General features: G+C 41.9%; 1 protein-coding gene across 1 annotated transcript in view; it reads right to left on the bottom strand.

Annotated features, from left to right (window-relative positions):
* Nucleotides 1-15,665, bottom strand: part of sorbs2b (sorbin and SH3 domain containing 2b) — a 146,081-nt gene that overhangs the window by 85,802 nt on the left and 44,614 nt on the right. The window contains exons 8-9 of the mRNA XM_048593904.1: nucleotides 15,555-15,638; nucleotides 14,753-14,818 (exon numbers count right to left, since the gene is read on the bottom strand). Of these exons, the coding sequence (XP_048449861.1) occupies nucleotides 14,753-14,818; nucleotides 15,555-15,638 (150 nt within the window). The remainder of the gene's footprint in view (nucleotides 1-14,752; nucleotides 14,819-15,554; nucleotides 15,639-15,665) is intronic.

The following is a 15,665-nucleotide window of genomic DNA, read 5'->3' as shown; positions in this document are numbered from 1 at the left end:
TTTTCTGAAGAAGGGTCCAGACTCGAAATGTCAGCTTTCCTGCTCCTCTGATTCTGCTTGGCCTGCTGTGTTCATCCAGCTCTACACCTTGTTATCTCAGATTCTCCAGCATCGGCAGTTCCTACTATCTCTAATTAAATGTTTTGTTTTCTTTTTACTTATAAATAGCTTGTAGATTTCTATGGTAGCTGTAAATTTTACAATGCTGTATTTGATCAATTTGAGAAAGCATCATGATATTAGTGATCTTTAGCAAAGTTTGTCAGCAAAGTTGTTTTAGTTTTCATTCATGAGAATGATGAATAGCAAGTCAAAGAACGTTCAGATATAAGGTCAGCTTAATCATAAAACAAAGATAAGAACAATCAACAGTTTTGTTTAGCAAAGTGAAAAAGAACTGTTTTCATGTAATGATGAGTCATCAAGGTATGAAGGATGGGTGCTTGTGAGAGTGTAGAATCCTATGAAAGTTATGAAGTTTTTTTCAAAGTTCATCGAAGAGAAAAGTTAGAGAATCTTTGCTGGTTACACCTGTAACCAGAGTCTCTAGCACTATAGCTCAGACATTGAGTATGCCAAGATTTGGTAAAGCTCAAAAGGTTATTTGCAACCATGGAATGGTTTTTAAGAACTTTACAACAGCCCTCCACCACAAAGATAAAATAAAGCTTTTGTAATCATATACGTATATATTGAAACTCTCTGGTAGAGAATCCAGAGACAATCAAAGTCATACTCCGTGGAGGAAGCTGCCTTGCCTTTGTTTCCAATAAAGAAAGTAAGAATAGCCCATACCCCACATTACTTAACAAATAAAATTGTTTCTTTGTTTTGAAAATTTGGATAATGTTCACAAGTTCAACAAATAATATTTCTTCTATTCAGAAACAATAAAAATGCACATCTAATTCTGCAAGCTTAGGTTGAACAATCTCCCCATTTTCAAACGGCAAACCATACCTTGCACTGATCAGATAAACCAATTCTACAACCAAACAAATGAAAGTTTACTCTAAAGGTTTCTCCTGTACAGTCCAATTCAATGAATAGGCAAAGTTTACTATTAGTATGAAATATCGCAGTGTTTACAAAATGTGCAAAATTTCATGTAAGCAGCAACAAAAGTTGAAATCAGGGACAGATCATACTCAATATCCATTTAGAACCAAAACAGAACTAAAGGAACTAAAATAACATTGTCAATTAAGACTTACCTGGAAGGTCTCTCCAATGGTCTATCTATCGAAGTATTATAAAAAGAGGTCTGCAAAAGAAGTAATTGAAAAGCAAGGATTAGAATTACTACTGATGGAGCAGAAGTCTTTATCTGCAGCCCCATATTTAGTTTTTTTAGCATATTTCTTTTGTGTTTGGCATCCCCAGTGCAATAGCTGGATTTACAGAAGGATCTATTACACACATCACCTGAAATATAAACAACAAATGGAAATGTGAAAGCGGGTTGTTGCGTCATAATGCTTACATGTTTCCTGAAACTGGTTGGAAGGACTGTCTAATACTTGTCCCTCAACCAGCCATATTCAAAATTCCTTATGTGTAAATTTAACTCCAAAACAAATCCATTTTCCTGATTGGCAACTGCATCCAACTTCCATTTATCAATTACTAATTTACACTCTAAAAACTTTAAAAGTGAAAACGCCCTGCCTGACAAACATATTTTCATTTTTACTTCTGAATGTGGGGGGCGGGGGCTGGGGGAGGTGGGGTGTACTTTGTAGATGCTAATTTGCCACCCCCCAGTGATGGGAGAATCCTCCAGATTATCCACTCATTAAGAGGGGCCTGGTGACTGAGGGTGAGTGTATCGCCCTATCTCAGGCTAATGACCAAACTCAGTCCTAATGACCAATTCAGAGCTGTAGAAAGTAGATGTCAAATTGCAAAATAAACATATTTTTCTACCAACATTGACATGAATTTAATACAATCCAGCAGCTTCCAACTAATGACATTAGTGATGAAGTGCTTGAATGCCTAACTCTTGGTGAAAAATGCAGAAAGAGATTTTGGGTGAGTTAGATTTGTCCTGTTTAGTGTCCTGGACATACCTGGACAATTTTCCACATTGTCAGGGAGATGTCAGTGTTGTAGCATGCACTGGAACAGCCTGAAGTGTGGGTCATAACCCTCATTACCCTCCAAGTGGCCCACCTCCCCATACCTGTTAGAATTTGCTAACCAATGCTTCCTCCATCCCTGTCCTGACTGCTAATCTGCCCTGATCACCCATTTGCCAGCAACAATTGGCAAGGGTCCTCAGTTGTGGCCTCCTGCCACTGGTGTTCTTTCACATCCGCTAGCTAGAAATTTGACTGGCAGACAGCAATGATTGGAGCTATTGAGTTCTGCATTAAAGTCAACAGGACCTTCGCAATTTGAGTCTCATTCAGTTCTCTGGTTGTTTTCAGCCTCTCCCATACCCTTGCCACCTCCCTTTCAACAGAGATGTCCTTGCATCAGTCTTTCATCCTCCAAGGAACTCATCTCCAAATCAGTTTTAGAATGCAAAATCAATTTTGTGGCTGTCATTCATTTGCTGTCCATCACGTTGATTGGAAACCATTTAAGCCACCACTTGCATGCAAGGTAAAGGGTACGTATCCATAATATAAAAAGCATGGATTCATGAGCTGCATTTTGTAGCTGAAACAATAGCTATTTAAATCAACATTTCCACTAATTGCCAGCAATCATGCGTTCACAGATAAATGCGAAATCAGAAAGTTGCTGCCCAAGATGTCTGCTCTGCCTAAAGCTGTCTCCTATTAGTAGCTCGCTAAGAGAATCCCCAGTAAAGACGCATGGAATGGTCTGAAATAATTACCAGACATATACACACTAAATGCACATGAGGAAGACTAGACATGTCTACTGAAATATACCTTCGTTAATGACAAACAGCTTTGATGGCAATGAAAATCAATGTAGATTTACAAATGTAGATTTTCATTCTTCCAGGTTTTAATTATTATCAAGTTAAGGTTTGATTAAATTTACTTTATCTTCGTCTATTTTAGTTCTCTCTCTATTTTATTTTCTGTACCTTAATTGAATTAATATTCTAACTTACACTTCATGTTCTGATACTGTACTGTTCATTTATACTTCATGCTGACTTGATGAGATGACAGATGGATCTAACGGCATATGTACAGGTTCCACTTGATCTGCAGATGACATTTTTTGGATAGTTGGCTGAAAGGAACTTTCTGGTCAAAAGTCCTCAGAAGGTCTATGGAAATGCAAGTTGACCTCTTTGAGATAATTAACCAATGAGAACCCCTCCCCTCCTTTCCCCATAGCTCTGCAAATGTTTCCTTTCCAAGTAGATCTCTAATTCCAGCAAGTGCGTTGGACCACATTGATCAGCAACAGCCTAATGTAACATAACTGCTCTTTCCTTACCGAAAGCAATATTGATAGCAATTTTCATTATTTCGTATTCCACCTAATTTTAATTTCAGTGACACAGTTTGCTCAGTCAAAGGAATGAACACAACGCTGTTACAGATTACAACATGGAAGGAACAGAACACCTCCTTTTATTTCATTCCAGGACAATAATCCAATCTCTAACCCTGTGTAGTATTTTGCTATTCCTGACAGAATCCAAAGCCTTGGTTTGATCCACCTTCCCATATTAAAAACATCAATTACTGTAGAACAGATCATGACAACTTCTCTAAACATATACTGGTAAAACTGAATCTGTGCCTCCTTATCCTGTTACTTTGGTACATTAGTCATGAGTGTATAATTGTAACATATATATATATATATATATATATATATATATACATACACATGTTATAAGGAAGGCTACTCTGACCTTTTAAAAATAGACATAGCAGTTAAAAATGGCTGCCCAGAAGCCACATTACTGTGCCTGTTGATTCACTTCAGTCAGAAAGAGGAACCAACTGATAAGCGATTGCAACACCAATCTCAAAGGGAGTTATTCAGAATTTGATTAATCCTCAGATTGCACATGGGCCTCTTTGAAGGGGTGAGAATTCAAACCTTTTCCAACAAAAGTTTAAGAAACTGGAAGGACCCACATAAAGAATTGCAGCACAACTTACTTCGCCAGACAATGAGCATTAACACAGTAAGCACCTTAAGTTTGATCTGTATAAGATGTATAACCCTAACCCTAACCCATTTTGAAACAAAATTTCCCAGGAAGACAACATCAGACAGAGTTCTTGGCCAAACAGAGAAAGGCTTTGGGAAATCAAGCACAGCAAACCTGTCCGTCTGTTACATACTGACTGCTCTAGCTACTGAGTCCTTCCGTAAAATCAATTTCCAACTATTCAACCACAGAATCTATCACAAATGTGACTTGAAACTTTGAACCCTTCACCTTCAAAAACAGAATCTACAACCAAATAACTGCACTAATAATGGACTGATCTGATTTATACCTATAAAAGGATCTTTCATCTGTATCGACTTTTAATCTCTTTATCTGTATTTATCTAATAACTATCACAATTTTGCTTAGTTGGGTGATCATCTAACCCTTGGGGCTAAACGAGTAAAATATATTCACAGTTCACTGAATGTGCTGCAAGCTCATCTGGTGGTTGTGACATAAAATAATTTTGGAACTTCACAATCTCCATGCTTTTAATTTAAAAAAAAGATTTCATAAGATTTCCTTTGAGTTATTCCTTCTTGTTGGAGCATTTCTCATAGTTTATCCCTGATACCTGGGTCTCGAGGCCCTCATCTGTGGCTTGGGAGACACCTTTCATTTTCGCTTTAAGGCAGAGTCACTGAAATGATAGAAACAGGTCTTGTACCTGCAGCACACCTTCCATAATGAGTGAGCAGCAAGATACGAGCTGGGCTAAAGGTGACCTTTTTTAAAAGTCTTCTCCATTATAGGATTAAAGGAGAGGGCAGGAAAGAAAGCCTCAACACCTTCCGAGATCTCAGGACATACGGAAACGCTTCAGTAATCAAAGCATAATCACTAATGTACGAAACTTAGCTGCTAATTTGAGCTCCTGGAAAAAAATAGCAACTCTGTAAAAGATCAAATGAAAGTTCATTGCGGGATAAACTTTGGATTGTTTAATCTTGCCTACCTTCATGGGTCCCAAAATAATGCATCGAGCAACCTCTACCTACACCTGCATCTGACAGAATTTCTCTCTGTCCTTCTCTCTAGATGATGAATTCCGGACTCTTCACTCACAGATGTTCTTTGGAATGAATGGTCTGGTGCTAGTTTTATCAAGCCACCAATGAAGTCAGTCAGTTATTTTATGCCTGGACTCAGTGTTGGCTAGATCAGTTTTGTCTCACTGTAGAACATCGAAAACTATCAGATTCACTAATGTCTTTTACTGAAGGAAATCTGCCACCGTTACCTGATTTTGACTTGGAATCATAGAATCCCTATAGTGTTGAAGCAGGCCATTCAGCCCATTAAGTCCACACTGACCTTCCGAAGAATACCCCACCCAGACCCTCCGAAGAACACCCCTACTCTATCCCTGTAACCCTTCATTTCCCATGGTTAATCTACCTAGCCTGCACACCCCTAGACACTATGGGCAATTTAGCATGACCAAACCACCTATCCCGCACATCTTTGGACAGTGGGAGGAAACTGGAGCATCAGGAGGAAACCTACACGGACATGAGGAGAATGTGCAAACTCCACACAGAGTAGAATCAAACCTTGGTCCCTGGTGCTATGAGGCTGCAGTGCTAACCACTGAGCCACCGTGCTGACTTGGTCTGGCCTACGTGTGACTCCAGACCCACAACAATGTGGTTGAATATTAACCGCTCTGTGAGCAATTAGGGACAGCAGTAAGGGCTGGCTAAGGCTGTGATGCCCACATCCCATGAATGAACAAAAAAAACTGCAAGAGATGGGCTCTGTATTGCAAAAGTAACAAATGTTATTGGACACAATTTGTTACGGTATCCCACTCCTGGAGGCAGGGGACAGGGACGATGTTAATGGCATGAGTCCTGATGTTGGTGGTACTTCAAATTGAAAAACCTATTTTCATTAATATTAATTCCAATACCATTATAAAACAATGTCAAATGTTTGCTGGAGGAGGTGGAGGCGGTAGAAATTAAAACTTGGTACTTCTTAAGCATTTAAGTTGTCAAATGAAAGAACAGCAGAGATGGATCAACAAACAGCAAGGTCATTGTTATTTTGACCACAACTCAGCAGTACAGTGTGTTTTAATTGATGTGGATTGAGAAGGTTCATGTTTCTTTAACCTCAATGGTAATGTGTTTTCAGAATTAGTGTAGTGAAAGGCCAAGAGTTATTGTTTATTCTTTTAGCCCTTTATATCTTTCATTTCCAGGTACAAGATTATTTGTAAGGATGTAAGGAAAGCTTTGCATTAATGGAGTACCCTATTGGTCCTGCGGGCACCCCATAAGTCCCATTGTTATGGTTTTTAGAAAAAGGCTGAGGCTAAGTTGCACACAGAGCATGTCTTTGTGGATGTGACCATCATCCATTTGGTTCACATGACCCAGCTAATAGAGTCACTACTGATTCAAGATATACGCTACCATAAATTGGCTACTGGCATGAGACCAACAAGTTAGTCACGTCTGTGATCTTCAAGAGACTCCAAGTTGATAGGGAAGTCCTTGTTGATGACCACTTGTCTGGAGACAAGCCATCAGGACAGACGTGGATAAAGCAGATGACAAAAGAGATGGCTGGATGGTGGGAAAGAGAGTCTGCTGGAAGGGAAAAGCATCAGTTGATCTCGGGCCAATACTTCAGCCAGGCCAGTTGTAGAAGACAGTGTCTCTCAAGTCAGCCTCCACAGACACAACAGTCACATTGAATTTAGAAGTGAAACACACCCTATGTGCAGTGCATTATCTCCTGAGACAAACAACATTCTACAAATGGCAATGAGATAAATGAGCAGATAACCTGTTTTAATGTGTTGATGATTGAGGGACAAATGTTAGTCAGGACATTGGGAAAACTCTTTCAACTTGCTTCATATCGTGCTGTGGAATCTTTTCTGGCCATGCCAGGAGGGTGGATGGGTTTTGTTTAACAGCTCACTGAAGGCTGGTGTCTCTAACACTGCAGCACTCCTACAGTGCTGCACTGAAATGTCATATTAAGTAAATGTGTAGGGTGTGGTCCCAGTGCACAACCTTGTGACCCAGCGGCAAACATTCCTGTTAACTTGTTTTTGATCTCTCCCAAACAATAATTTGTACCTGAACACCTTCTGGAATTAGCAGTCGGAAACTTTTATTTCCAAGTGTGCCCAAAAAACAGGCTGGTGGGGAAAATGGGCAAAGAAGCAGTGATTTGAAAAGGAAAAGACAAAATGGAATGGGTGTCTTTCCCTACAAACCATGTAACTACACTGAAAGCTGCAGCACGTGGTTAGCAGTTCCTTCCCTACTACACCACTTAGACAGTCATAGAGTCACACAGCATGGAAACAGACCCTTTGGTTCAACAAGTCTACACTGACCATGTTCCCAAACTAAACTAATCCCACTTGCCTGCATTCGGCCCAAGTCCCTCCAAGCCTTTCCTATTGATGTACTTATCCAAATGTCTTTTAAATGTTGTAACTGTACCTGCATCCACCACTTTCCCTGGCAGTTCATTTCACGTAAGAATCACCCTCTGTGTGAAAAAGTTGCCCCTCATGTCCCTTTTAAAAATTTTTCCTCTCACCTGAAAGATAAGCTCCCCAGGTTTGAACTCCCCCACCCTCGGGAAACGACCTTCATAAAGATAAGGGAGAAACAGAACATCATAGAGGCTAAAGAGAGAGAGCAGAGAACTAAACACACCAAGATAGAGAAACAGAACAGGACTGACACACAAACAGCATCAAGACACTGACAGACCAAGTAAAACAAAAATTCCTTTCTCTATTTGTGAAATATGCTGAGAGAAATTCCATGATAAACAGTGAAAGTCTTCAACTGAAGATGTTTGTGATGCCACTTCTATTTGGGTGTATTAGTTCAATGTTCCCCACTGCCTAATTGTGACAAATTGCTCCAAGCAGCTTTTGTTCAATCTAACATTCAGCAATTTTGCACAATTAGTAAATTTGAACATCACTTGCCTACACATTGGCATGGTTTACTTCAGGAAGTAAATTAATTAGATCTCAATTTACCATGAAGAGTCTAATTGACCCAAAACTGAGCACTCCATTATTGTCTCAGCATAAATAAATTAGTGTCACTGGGTTCTGGAATCTTAATTTACTTGGGCATTGTGTGTAATCTGTGCAGAGAGAATGAGCCTTGTATTACAATGCTGTAGTTTAACAATAATCTGTATACGTGAAACCCTTCTGGAATGCGCAATTGGAAACTTTTACACTCAAAAGACAGCTGGTATGGAAAAAGGGTGGAGAGGTGGTGAGTTGAAAAGGAAAAGACAAAATGGTACGGCATCCCTTCCATATAAACCCACAATTACATTAAAAGCTGCAGCATGTGGTTAGCAGTGATTCATAGAATTGAAATAGCACATGAGATTCTCTCGTATGTGATCGTTAGAGAATAAAGCACGTCAGGAACAGGAAAAAAAAATCACCAGGTCCAAAATCCACTGTCCCAACTTACCTTGTCTTTAACTTTATAGATCTTTGGAATTTTCTCCCCAGAGGGTTGTGCATGCAACATCATCAAATATAGTTAAGACTGATGTCATGGACAAAGGAATTATCTCATTATAGACTAGCGTAAAGAAAAATGAAAGGGACTGGAATTGAACACAAAATGTTCAAAAAATGGCCGCCAAGAATCACCTGACCAGACAGCTCCCAGCTTTCAATGGACTGTAGAGGGATATCTCCACACGTAGAGTCATAGAGATGTACAGCAGGGAAATAGACCCTTCGGTCCAACTCGTCCATGCCGACCAGATATCACAAATTAATCTAGTCCCATTTGCTAGCATTTGGCCCATTTCCCTCTAAACATTTCCTATTCATGTACCCATCCAGATGCCTTTTAAATATGGTTATTGTACTAGCCTCCCCTACTTCATCTGACAGCTCCATGCTTTGCGTGAAAAAGTTGCCCCTCAGGTCCCTTTAAAATCTTTCCCTTCTCACCTTAAACCTATGCCCTCTAGTTTTGGACTCCCCTACCCTGGGAAAAAGACCTTGGCTATTCATCCCATCCATGCCCCTCATGATTTTATAAACCTCTATAAGATCACCCCTCAACCTCCAGCGCTCCAGGGAAAATAGCCTCAGCCTATTCAGTCTCTCCCTACAGGTCAAACCCTCCAACCCCAGCAACATCCTTGCAAATCTTTTCAAGTTTCACAACATCTTTCCTTTAGCAGGGAGACAAGAATTGAACACAGTATTCCAAAAGTGGCCTAACCAATGTCCTGCAGAGCCGCAACATGACGTCCTAACTCCTACACTCAATGTACTGGCCAATTAAAACAAGCATACCAAACCATGCAGTCTCTGGGTTGTAGATACCCACAGAGCTGTTAGCAATGGTGTTCTAGGGTTCTGACACAGCGATGGAGCAGAAATGGTGATATTGTTCCAAGTAAGGATAGTATGCAGCTTTTGTGCTAGATATTAACGAGCAGAGAGATAGTCCCCAACTCCCACTGACTCCAGTTTTGCTAGGGCTTGTCAATGTTATACTTGGTTGAATGCAGCCTTGATGTAAAGGGCTGTCACTCTCAGTTCACCTCTGGAATTCAGCTCTTTTGTCCATGTTTGAACCAAGGTCAGGAGTTCAAGAGGTCAGGGTAATGAGATCAAAAGCTGAGTGGCCCTGGCAGAACCCAAACTGGGTGTCACGGAGCAGGTTATTACTAAACTGGTGCTGCTTGATAGCATTGTTGATGACATCTTCCACCACTTTACTGATGATCAAGAGTAGACTGATGGCATGGTAATTGGCCAGTTTAGACTTGTCCTGCTTTTGGTGGCCAAGACAATTTTTCACATTGTCAGATAGGTGCCAGTGTTGTAGCAATGGTTGAGGACATGGTAAGTTTTGGAAGACAGGACTTCAGTACAATTGTGGAAATGTTGATGTGACCCACAGCCTTTGCAGTATCCAGTGACTTTAGCCGTTTCTTGATATGATTGGCTGAAGACTTGCATCTGTGATAATGAGGACCTTGGGGGATGCTGAGATGGATCATCTACTTGATTGTTGCAAATGCTTCAGCCTTACCTTTTGCACTGATATGTTGGGCTCTTCCATCATTGAGAATAGGATATATGTGGAGCCTCTTCCTCCTCCAGTGAGTTTATCTGTCCACCACTAGTTTATGACTCAATGTGGCAAGACTGCAGAATTTAGATCTGATCCACTGGTTGTGGAATCGCTTAGCTTTGTCTATCAGATCCTGTTTCTACTGTTTTCCATGCAAGTACTCCTGTTTGGTAGCTCCACCAGGTTGACACTTCAACTTCAGGTAATGCATGGTGCTGCTCCTGGCATGTCCTCCTGCACCGTTTAGTGAATCAGACATGATCCCCACATAAACAGAAAATTCTTCATCTGACAAAGGATCACTGGACTCGAACATTAACTCTATTTTTCTCTCTACAGATGCTGCCAGACCTGATGAGTTTCTCCAGCATTATCTATTTTTCTTTCAGATTTCCACCATCCGCAGTTCTTTGTTTTATTTTATTGATTCCCTGGCTTGATGGTAGTGGTTGAGTGGGGCATATGCCGGGCCATGAGGTTACAGATTTTGCTGGAGTACAATTCTGCTGCTGTTGATGGCCCACAGCGCCTCATGGATGCCCAGTTTTGAATTGCTAGATCTATTTGAAGTCTGTCCGATTTAGCACAGTGATAGTGTCACGTAGCATCCTCAGTGTGGAGGCAGGGCTTCATCTCTATAAGGACTGCATGTAGTCAGTCCTAACAATGTCTTGGACATACTGGGGACAGTAAGATCAGGTACAATTTTTCCCGTTGTTGGTTCCCTCACCACTCGCTGCAGACCCAGCCAAATGGCTGTGTCCTTTAGGACTCGGCCAGTTTGGTGGTTCTGCCAAGCCACACATAATGGAAACATCAGGTGGTCATGACACTGAGATTGACAGATTTTGGGTTCCTCTGGCAGTCAATAAGTATGTAGAATCAGTAGGATATTGGAGTTGACTATTAGCCATAATCAAACTGAACAGCAGAGTACTTCAATGGGCGGTATGGTTTATTCTTGGACAACAAGGTGCAGGGCTGGATGAACACAGCAGGCCAAGCAGCATCATAGGAGCAGAAAGGCTGATGTTTCAGGCCTAGACCCTTCATCAGAAAAGGGGGAGGAGAAGGGGGTTCTGAAATAAATAGGGAGAGAGGGGGAGGCGGATAGAAGATGGATAGAGGAGAGGATAGGTGGAGAGGAAACAAACAGGTCGAAGAGGCGGGGATAGGGCCAGTAAAGGTGAGTGTAGGTGGGGAGTTAGGGAGGGGATAGGTCAGTCCAGGGAGGACGGACAGGTCAAGGGGGCGGGATGAGGTTAGTTGGTAGGAGATGGGGGTGCGGCTTGAGGTGGGAGGAGGGGATAGGTGGGAGGAAGAACAGGTTAGGGAGGCGGGGACGAGCTGGACTGGTTTTGGGATGCGGTAGGGGGGGGGGGGAGGGGAGGGAAGTCTCCTTCCACTGACACCCTCATCCGCTTAGCTGAACTCGTCCTCACCCTCAACAACCCAGTCCCTCTACACCTGCATTCCCCATGCAGATGGCCTAAAGGCCCTCCGCTTCTTCCTGTCCTGCAGACCCGACCAGTCCCCCTCCACTGACACCCTCATCCGCTTAGCAGAACTCGTCCTCACCCTCAACAACTTTCACAAGCTTCAAAATCTCCCCTCCCGCTACCGCATCCCAAAACCAGTCCAGCTCGTCCCCGCCTCCCTAACCTGTTCTTCCTCCCACCTATCCCCTCCTCCCACCTCAAGCCGCACCCCCATCTCCTACCAACTAACCTCATCCCGCCCCCTTGACCTGTCCGTCCTCCCTGGACTGACCTATCCCCTCCCTAACTCCCCACCTACACTCACCTTTACTGGCCCCATCCCCGCCTCTTCGACCTGTTTGTTTCCTCTCCACCTATCCTCTCCTCTATCCATCTTCTATCCGCCTCCCACTCTCTCCCTATTTATTTCGGAACCCCCTTCTCCTCCCCCTTTTCTGATGAAGGGTCTAGGCCCGAAACGTCAGCCTTTCTGCTCCTATGATGCTGCTTGGCCTGCTGTGTTCATCCAGCTCTGCACCTTGCTGTCTCGGATTCTCCAGCATCTGCAGTTCCTACTATCTCTGGTTTATTCTTGGTTTTATTTTCTAACGCAACTTGTTCACGGTTCAGTGATACCCAATAGTTTCCAACTTCGGAAAAAGCAACATTCAGTGTTGTAGGAAAGGCTAAACTTTGATCAATTTATTTTGAATATTTACTCCCATTTGGTCTATTTATTCCTTCTTTTTACTGGATTTTATTCATTTCCCTCTCAATGGAGCATAGAGTATGGTCTGCTCTGTAGCCTTTTTCTTAGATAATGTTGGCCCTGGTAAGTGACTCATAATGTCCTCAAGGAGGGTGTTCCATGATTTTTACCCAGTGACAGTGAAGGAACAGCAATATATTTCCAAGTCAGGATGGTGAGTGGCTTGGATGGGAACTTGCAGGTGGTTGTGTTCCCAAGTAGCTGCTGCCCTCATCCTTCTAGTGGGAAGTGGTCATGGGTTTGGAAGGTGCTGTCTGAGGATCTTTGGTGTATTTCTGCAGTGCATCTTGCAGATAGTACACACTGCTGCTATTGTGCATCAGTGGTGGAGGGAATGAGTGTTTGTGAATGCAGTGTCAATCAAGATGCTGCTTTATCCCGGTTCCTGAGTATTGTTGGAGTAGCACTCATCCAGGAAAGTGGCAAGAATTCTATCATAATCCTAACTTGTGCCTTGTGGATTGTGGGCATGCTTTGGGGATTTAGATGTTGAGTAACTTGCTCTCGTACTACTAGCCTCTGACTTGCTGTTGTATCTACTGTATTTATTTGGTGAGTTCAGTTGAATTTCTGGTAACTGGTAACCCTCAGGAAGTTGATAGTGGGGAATTTAGTGGTGCCGATGCTATCAAATGTCAAGTGGCAATGGTTAAATTCTCTCTTGTTGGAGATGGTAATTGCCTGGCACTTGTGCGACATGAATGTTACTTGCCACTTGTCAGCTCAAGCCTGGATATTGTCCAGGTCGCTGCACTTGAACATAGACTGCTTCAGTATCTGAGGAGTCACAAATGGTACTGAACATTGTCTACTCATTGATGAACATCCCTCCCTTCGACCTTATGTTGGAGGGAAAGTCACTGATGAAACAGTTAAAGATGGTTGGACCCTGACGAACTCCTGCAGAGATGTCCTGAAGCTGAGATAGCCAACCTCCAACAATCACAACCATCTTCTTACGTGCTAGATAGGACTCCAATCAGTGCGGAATTTACCCTCTAACTCCCACTGACTCCAGTTTTGTTAGAGTTCAGCTGTTTTGTCCACAAGGCTGTACTGAGGTCAGGAGATGAGTGACTCTGGTAGAACCTAAACTAAGTGTTGAGAAGCAGGTTATAGCTGAGCAAGTGTTGCTCAAAAGCACAGTTGAGCATCTTTCCATCACTTTACTAATGATATTGAATCGATTGATAGGATGTTAATTGGCCAAGTTGGATTTGTTCTGCTTTTTGAGTGCAGGGCAATTTTACCTAAGCAATTTCTCACATTGTCAGGTAGATGTAGGTACTGGAACAGCTTGGCCAGGGTTTTGGCAAGTTCTGCAGCACAAGTCTTCAGTACTGTTGGGGGAATGATGTCAGGACCCATAGCTTTTGCAGTATTAACAACCTGAGGCCTGAAAGCAAAAGCAGAGTAGACTCCACTATCAGGTCATCCTTCTTGTGTCAGGTAATCCTGTTGCGAGCTGAATTCCCGAGAAGGAAAGATACAGAAGGGAAGTTTTAAAGTGGGCCTCCACTGCACAGGTCTACACCTCTCTACTGATCTTTCCCCCACTGCTTTCTGCCTTGTAACCACAGAGGATACTTCCTACTTCCTAAAGCTTACCAGAGGCTTGCTGCACTTCCTGTCACCGACAACCCCAGCACACTCACTAACTGCTGTTAGTGGGGGCTGTTATTTAGTCGGGTCGACTGCCAGACAGGAGTTTGAATGGACTTAATTAAATGATATCTTATCATGAATATTCAAAGAGCCTCTACATTCTTGGATTTGTCAGTTCGTCCTATAAAAATCCAGGCTTCTGTAGACTATCAGTGCAGCAACTTAATCACTGCATTGCTGCAGTTTCATGCTTGATTCCTGAATTGAAGCTGGAATCACGTGTCAAAATCACAAGGCAAGTTGCCATGATTATAGGCAATAATATGGTTATGGATGGTTAAAAGATCTGCATGACATTCTTCAGCACGTGCTCAATTATCATGAGAAGATTAACACTTTAGTTAAAATTGCAGACTGATGATTGTAATACATATGCCCTCAGCATTTCTCAAAATGTATCAGCAACTACATACCAGACAGAAGTGACAAAAGGACCCTCCACCATTGCGTGATTGCAATTGCTTAATGAATTGAAGATCCACATATGCCGTTGATCAGGGTGATCATGATCAGGGTGAAGACATGAAAGATTTGATGGCACGGTACTGCATAAAGAATCAGTAGTTACCTTTATATTCTCAGCCGAAACACGGGCAGAACTTTCCGGCAGATAATCCAAAAGCTTTTTGGGAGGCTGATGGCAACACAGGCAGAGGTGGAGAGTTGTGCAGAGGACAGTCAAATGGGACACAACACATGAAAAAAGTGACATGGTTAAAAAGCTCAGGTGCCAAATGCAACACTTGGCATCATATAAACACAGAAATACCAACAGAGTGAAAATGATGAGGCAAAGTGGACATGATAATATGGCTTTCTACAGAGAGGTCTTGGACTAAATAAAGTTGACAGTTGACAATTTTTTTTTGCAGATGTCAGCTATCAATTGGCTAAATGATGAAAATAAGTCTAATTGTGGTTACAGTAATTGGTTGAAAAAGCGCCACTAATTAATACCAGGCTAACAGGCTATGTGGTAATAAGAACAAAAGCAGAAGTGCAAAGTATTTAAGATAAACAGCAAATTCAATATGGTGTCTTGCATCAACAGCCTGGGTAGAGCTACAATTTAACACTTTAATAAATTCATCCTTGACCATTCTAAACTGTTATTCAGTGGATCTAGACAAATCAACTGGAAGCAACAATTCCAACCTAAAAAAAACTGACCCCAAATCTACAACCTGTTGTCCACAAAATACAGGCTGTTAACCTGCTTTATCTGAAAAGTGCTACAAATTAGTGATTGGCTTTAACATGACAATCATTCTTTTCACAGTGAATACACACTGTTGATTTGCAATGAACTGCAATTATGAATATCTAGATTACTAATACTGCTCAAATCACATCACACTAGCCTCACTTACCGGGTGTCCAAATTCCAGTTCTGAAAAGAATTTATACCAGGGTTCGTTTTCTAAATCTATTTCATCTGGGGTTATTCGCCCACCCTGAAGCAGAAGTGAAAGTAAAAAAGG

This window comes from Rhincodon typus, chromosome 3 (assembly GCF_021869965.1).
Source record: "Rhincodon typus isolate 14 chromosome 3, sRhiTyp1.1, whole genome shotgun sequence".
In the NCBI taxonomy this organism is placed as follows: Eukaryota; Metazoa; Chordata; class Chondrichthyes; order Orectolobiformes; family Rhincodontidae; genus Rhincodon; species Rhincodon typus.
Note: the sequence above shows the minus strand (reverse complement) of the source record. Positions and strands in the feature narration are given on the sequence as shown.